At 41.4% G+C, this 6,819-nt stretch overlaps 1 protein-coding gene across 2 annotated transcripts; it reads right to left on the bottom strand.

The window, feature by feature from the left end:
- Positions 1-557: 557 nt before the first annotated feature.
- PPDPFL (pancreatic progenitor cell differentiation and proliferation factor like) lies at positions 558-6,287 on the bottom strand. 2 transcript variants are annotated; one of them, XM_081205697.1, is made up of 5 exons: positions 5,992-6,287; positions 4,335-4,399; positions 3,550-3,642; positions 3,219-3,318; positions 558-1,999 (listed from the first exon to the last, which is right to left on the bottom strand). In XM_081205697.1, exons 2-5 carry the CDS (start codon positions 4,387-4,389, stop codon positions 1,987-1,989), a joined length of 261 nt encoding a protein of 86 aa, XP_081061823.1. In that variant the 5' UTR covers positions 4,390-4,399; positions 5,992-6,287; the 3' UTR covers positions 558-1,986. The 2 variants fall into 2 exon arrangements, with proteins under 2 accessions (XP_081061823.1, XP_081061822.1); XM_081205696.1 differs by having other exon boundaries at positions 4,335-4,436; positions 5,992-6,277.
- Positions 6,288-6,819: the final 532 nt, after the last annotated feature.

Here is a 6,819-nt window from a genome sequence, read left to right as displayed (position 1 = left end):
TGGTTGTACTTTGTATCATGTAAGGAGCACAGCCATAGCTCAGTGGTAGAGCAGCCAAAGTTCAGTCCCCAGCATCTTCAAGGTGCACTGGCAGAAAATCCTGTCTGAAAACCTGGAGAGCCACTGCTGGTCAGTACAGAAAATACTGAGGTTGATAGACCAACCATCTGACTTGGTGTAAGGTAGAGCTTCCTATGACCCAATACTCTCAGTGATTGTTAACTGCTAAAAAACGAAAAGCCTGATCTGACTCATTAACAATCAATTGTTGGAAATGCCAATGAGCTATTAAAAATGGCAAACCCACAATTAAGATTGTAAGGTAAGGACAAGCAATAGGATCCAAAGCATGTGGAGAAGCCCTGACAGATGACTTTTTTCTTTTTTAAGAAAATCATCTTTAAGATGGAGCATTTTTAGCAGAGGGTTGGGGCAAGGGAGATTGCTTAACCTACTAATCATTTTTTGTTGTTCTTCTGATTTCCCCTAAGTTTGTCCAACATTCCAGGTGCATATTTACTATGAATGGCTTCTAGTTTTCATGATCACAAGGCATATATATTTATCAAGCTTTATTAATATAAAACTTAGTAAAAAAACCAGTTAATTCTGTACATTAAGACATGGCTCTGACAAATACTATACAAAATCTCTGACAATACCATACAAAATCTTTTTACATGTACAAAGATGAATAAACTCTAACAAAGTGAGTCCAGATTAGAACAGACATTTTTTCCTTTACATTCTGCCTTACTCCTTTTTGCCATTTACTTACCCTACACTCATCAGTTTTCTCTCAGTAGATTGTTTTTTAAAAGCATCACATGTCTAGGCAATGTAAGTAGCGTAAGAGCAAAACAAGCACGGTGAGCACACACACATGGTGTCACAGAAATTTCTGTAGATAAGTATTTCAGCATTTTTAAAGTTTGAGAAAAATAAAAGATGCCAAATGAAAATGTTGCAGCATGAAGACATTGATATTTAAATTTGCATCATATAGCAATCCCATCTCTTCGTCTGATGAGACTGTATACATACTCTTTAGAGTTGGTGAAAGTGGAAATCTGACCTACCAGAAAGAATCAATGAACAATCAAAGTGTCAATGAAAAATCAAGTACTTTGGTTCAGCTCCTTACCTTATTTACTTACATTAAGGCATATATCATCTAGATGTGGTGTAAATTGCACTCTACATAGCTGATGTGGGAATAAGAGATTCTAGTAACACTGGTGTTGAACTGAGTTCCAATTAAATAAGCAGGACTTACTCCCATGCAATATGTTTAGGTTTGACAAATACAATTCATTTATTTGATGAAATCTTCCATAAATGAAGAAGCTTTAACTAGATTTCTTCTAAAACTTAACATCTACATTTGGCATTTTCGAACAAATTTTGTCTAAACATAATTTAAGTGTGAAGTGAGCTAACAATCTAAATTTAAACCTTGGGACAGACTGAGATTAAGTTAGCTGAATTTAGGTCCTAATGAAGTCCAAGGGGCAAATTTGTCATAACTACTTAAGTCCCATTGAAACCAGTAGGAACTAATTGCAACTGTCTGGATCAAGTCCCTTAAGGCTAAGAAGACAGAGTGTGCTTGAAGACAAAATAACCTTGAATCATTTTGCCCCAGACAGTCTGCAAGAGCTTTTCAATTTTGCAAAGGAAAGGTTGGATAATTAGCAGACACTTCAGCCTAACAAGTCTTTGCATTTGCATTCTTCCAATGATATACAAGAGTCATTACAAAATGTAGAACACCTGTTCAGTATCAAAAACTCTGCAGCAGACATGGAAACTTCAGTGGCTGCCTTAAGAATAAACTATGGATAAATCCTTGGAAATCTGCATTTTTCCTGCAACGGAAGTTTCAAGCAGTTTGTTTTCTTCACACAACTGAATGCAGCCACCTGGAAGACCTCAAGTCTTTCAAGAAGTGAGTCTGTGGGTGCAACATCATTGTAGGAGTCCAAGTCAGCTGTTAGCACTGTCAAAAAAATAAATTAAGAATAGACGTTTTATCAAAGATTGCTATAAAGAGTTACTGACAAGTTTGAGTAGAAACCAGAACTGCAGATAAACCTAAGATTCAAGTCTAAGATTCAAATCTTACATGATCTTGGAAATGTCAAGTTTTTAACTTTGCTTTGCTGCTTGACAATACAGATTATAAATGGGAATTCTCCTTTAAATCCCCTCCCCCGAAAACAGTAAAGAAAAAGAAACTACGTTTGCACACCAGCTGTGAGAAGATAATTTCTCTGGACAACTAAAGAAGTGCTTTTGTTTCTATACATAATAAGTTAAGCTCTACAGAAAACATTTTTTTAAATCCGTTTCCCATAAAACCAGAGAATGCAAATGAAAGATTCCAGTCTTATTGCTTTTTAAAATAGATTTGTAATATTGTTTTGACTTGTAAAAAAAATTGTTCTTGTAAATGGATATTAGCTGACTGCAGATTTGTATATATATTAAAGTCCATATAAAACTAAAGTCCTGGGAAATTAAGTTACAGAGGAAGCACATTTCCTCTGGAACAGACTTGAGGCCCTTTCAATGTTTTGGAATACAACTCCCATGATCCCAGACAATTGGTACCAACTTGGGAGAAGCTGATCTGCAGCAATGGAATGTATATAGCTATTTGATGTAACACATTAGATATGTTTTAAATAAAATAACTGGGGTGGTATAAATGTCATTTTAGGGTGTCTATTACAAGCATACTTGCAACAGAATCCTATGAATGTTTACTCAGAAGTAAGGCCTATTAAATTTGGGACTGCGCTCTAAGGATGCTGTTACCAAAAAAAACCTTGTGGGTAGTTGAAAAGCCTAACAAGGAGCTACAGATATTTGACTGAACTTTAATGTCAAGCGCCTGAAACCTGTATGGCAACCTTCACATCATTGTCATTGTTCTATGGTCTGGTTCACTAACAAAAGATCACTGAACATATTGGCAGCCAGTGGGCAATTTAATAACCTCCCACTCCACTAAAATAAATTGGCCTATACTTGCCATTTTTAATAAACCAGACCCACTCATTTCAAGAGGAGCTATTCTAAGTTTAAACAAAAATCAGCATCAGAGCAATCTTTGGAAATCTCCTTTCAACATAAAAGTAAGTGGTCAGATTATAAAGCCACAATAATATTAATTCTAATGAATCATGTCCCCCCAGAAGTGAAGCAGTTCTTACCTGCTGGCTGACAATGTTTTCCTGCCTACATTCTGAGGCATGGGCTCACAGTGGAAGAAGCTTTTTATCCACCAGCATCTTTCAAACACGTCAGGTAACCCTATAAAAGCATACACATATGGAGCTGGTGAATAATAAAAACCAAAGCGACAAAAAAGGCTATTAATTTTAATGAAGCAACAATACCAGAAAAGACAAAGCATACTGTAGTCTTATCTGAAAACATATTAGAATTAAATGCACAGTTGGGGATGGCAGGTCAAATTATTCCCATTAAGTATGCTAAACTTTTCTGGATGTTAGCTAATCATTTAAGTAAGAGTCACAATACCATGATGTGCTTTTTCCTGGTCCAAGGAGTTCGTGGGTTCAGAGCAGCAAGATGAACTGCTTGAAGAAACACTGGAGTCAGAATTCAGTCGTGCTGTGTGTGAAAAAGAGAGCCTACATTACATTTGGGGAAATCAAATCAGTATCATACAGACCAGTGTTTAAGGTTCAAAACACCTTCGATTACTTTTACAGAAACAACTCTTAAAATGTAACAAATGGTTAGTAAACGCATATCCATGCCTATTGTTTCAAACAGTGGCTAATTTTTTACACTTCTGTAAGCAAACGTTAATTGCAAGGAATCATGTTGCATCATATGACAGCAAGTTAGTATGATTCAAATGCATATGATACATTCAAATAAGACTGATATTAAAAAGATTATTTCAATATTAAATGTTTCTTGGAGAAACAAAGAATTCCCTCAGGAAGAGTCATATAAACCGAGCTAGTTTTAAGGGCAGGTGGTCCAGGAAACTGCTGGGGGAAATCAAGTTTGGTGGGCAGCAGGTTCCAGTTAGGGGCACCTGCCACAGGTTAGATGACAGGAATAAATCATGCATGCAGAAATTGGCTACAAATACAATTAAAGATATTCCAGAGCTGAGCAAAAGGAGGGGTGAAGCAAATATACCTCTTGCTTGTGGTGCTTTTAAATCTAAGGCCAGCCCTAAACATGAATAATGAAACCCATACTAGTATGCACACTAAACATGTGGCTGTCCGTACAGAAACAAACATTTTGAGATCATGTTAGTCCTCCTTTCAAGGCAGAAAACTTACTTCTGTAGTACTGGTTCTTTGCCAGAAGGCACCCAGCAGAAGGCACAGCTGCCATTGCAATGGTTCTGCCCAGACAAAAAGGCAAAAATTATGTAAGGACACCTGCAGGTCAAAAGAAAATAGGGAAGTTGTAGGTTAATTTGCTAAACCACAGCATAGAGATCAGATCTCTACAGTACTGGGAACTGTATCATATGTTTGCACTATAAGATTATAGACCTTATACTCTATGGGTCTGAGTTTTCTAGGGACGGGGGAAGATTCCTGTAGATGGAAGAATGTGTGGATCTTTCCCTCATGTGCCCAGAGTCCTGAGGTTTATGCTCACTATATGAAAATAAATCCCTCAAATTACAGTGGTGCCCCGCAAGACGAATGCCTCGCAAGATGAAAAACTCGCTAGACGAAAGAGTTTTCCATTTTTTGAGTCGTTCCGCAAGACGAATTTCCCTATGGGCTTGCTTCGCAAGACAAAAGGTCTTGCGAGTTCTTGCGAGTTTGTTTCCTTTTTCTTAAAGCCGCTAAACCGCTAATAGCCGCTAAGCCGCTAATAGCCGTGCTTCGCAAGACGAAGAGACTCTCGGAACGGATTAATTTCGTCTTACAAGGCACCACTGTATGTTGCACCTTATCACGGAGCTCAGACACTTGCAAATGAATGCTTTTGCAACTGTTGGGAGCATTTTAAAGTCAAGAGATGGCCATAGGTAAGGGGAATCCTGACCATTAGGTCCAGTCGTGACCGACTCTGGGGTTGCAGCGCTCATCTCGCTTTACTGGCCAAGGGAGCCGGCGTACAGCTTCCAGGTCATGTGGCCAGCATGACTAAGCCGCTTCTGGTGAACCAGAGCAGCGCACAGAAACACCGTTTACCTTCCCGCCGGAGCGGTTCCTATTTATCTACTTGCACTTTGAGGTGCTTTCAAACTGCTAGGTTGGCAGGAGCAGGGACCGAGCAACGGGAGCTCACCCCGTTGTGGGGATTCGAACCGCTGAACTTCTGATCAGCAAGTCCTAGGCTCTGTGGTTTAACCCACAGCGCCACCCATGTCCCTAGAGATGGCCAGAAAGCCAAATCAGATGATTTGTTCATTCAGCCTAATATTGCCCGGCTTCGATTTAGAGCTGGCAGCTTTCAGGCAGAAGTTGTTCACATCATGTCCTACCTTAAACTGAAAATGCCCAAGCTTGGGGCCTTCTATGTGTGAAACATGTGCTCTGCTTCTGAGCCCCAGCTTGGGTCTTCTTGTGAATCTGCAGATCCATCATCAAAGTGCTCACCTTATGTAAAGGAGCTACTTCCCATGTTGGCAACAACCCACTGCCTATTTAGGATCAGGTGCTTAGAGATTCCACCAACAGCCCAACTAAGATTTATATACCAGCACTGCAAAAGCTTTGCAACCTGTTAGATTCTTCAACTCAACGCCATAATGCAGAGAGGCATATCTTGCATTGCCTACTGATAGAAACTCACATCCAGTCAAGGAAATGCAATCTCTACGAACCCGCTTGGGGCATTATTACTTCAAATCATGAGTTGCGAAAAGCAAACTCCAGAAGGCACTTTATTCCTGCAGAAAGTTTGGGCATTCATTCACGGAATCCCAAGCGGGGAAGGAGAAAACTAGGCATGCACATGATCAGTCTAGATTACCTGTTGCTTTCTTTCTTGGCAGAGATCAGCAGCCACGTCGCGCTTCCTTTTTTCCCTTCAGAGAAACACAGACCTCGCCACAGTCTGAGAAAGCAAGCTCGCTTTCACTGCCCGCCTGGCCGCCGCCTCTTTATATAGAGGAGCCCTCGGCTACGGAGCTGAAATTTGACCCGGCCGGGGTGGGGGGAGCGGGGGCCGTCGCGCGCAACCGAACTCACTTGGCGCGCTGCCGGCTTGTCCTCCTTCAACCCGGGTCGGGCCAGGCCTGCTCAAGTCCCCGGATCCCCTAGCAGCAACAGCAGCAGCAGCAGCCATAACAACAACAATGAGGCGCCCGCCCTGGGCACGTGCTGAGGCTCTGGCTGGCCGGGGAGGAGCGCGTGCTCCGCAGTCGCCCTTTGCATCGGCGGCAGAGGGGAGCGCGCCTTCGCAGCTCCTCTCGCTGCTTCAGGGCCCCGGAGGGTTTTGGCGGGTGGCAAATGGAGCTTGGACACAATAGTTGCTTTCCTCCAGAGGATTAAGCAGCAGCGGGCTTAGCCGTCGAATAGGAAGGGCACACTTTAAAACAAAACAAAACAACAACAAACCCGTGTTTCTAGAGCGCTGCTTGGCAGCGCTGCCCTTTGCAAACAGTCCAGGTGTAAATCTCTCTGCTCGGAGGGCGCCGGGCGTGTATTTATGCTGCATTTCATAGACTCATAGAAATGTAGTTAGAAGGAAATCAGAAAGGTCATCTCCAATGCAGGAATCACAGCTGAACCACCCCTGACAAATGGCCTTCCTTTTTCTGTTTAAAAACCTCCACCACCTTCCAAAGTAGTCACTGTG

This window comes from Podarcis bocagei (assembly GCF_964188305.1).
Source record: "Podarcis bocagei genome assembly, chromosome: 8".
Classification (NCBI taxonomy): Eukaryota; Metazoa; Chordata; class Lepidosauria; order Squamata; family Lacertidae; genus Podarcis; species Podarcis bocagei.
The sequence above is the reverse complement of the archived record's forward strand: the minus strand, read 5'-3'. Positions and strand labels throughout refer to the sequence as shown.

What these genes read in the sequence shown, in the direction of transcription:
- PPDPFL (XM_081205697.1), bottom strand. Translation starts at nt 4,389, where the DNA reads ATGGCAGCTGTGCCTTCTGCTGGGTGCCTTCTGGCAAAGAACCAGTAC. An exon ending in AAAGAACCAGTACTACAGAA is followed by an intron (nt 3,643 to 4,334) that starts GTAAGTTTTCTG and finishes TTTCACACACAG; the next exon opens with CACGACTGAATTCTGACTCC. An exon ending in CCAGGAAAAAGCACATCATG is followed by an intron (nt 3,319 to 3,549) that starts GTATTGTGACTC and finishes ATGCTTTTATAG; the next exon opens with GGTTACCTGACGTGTTTGAA.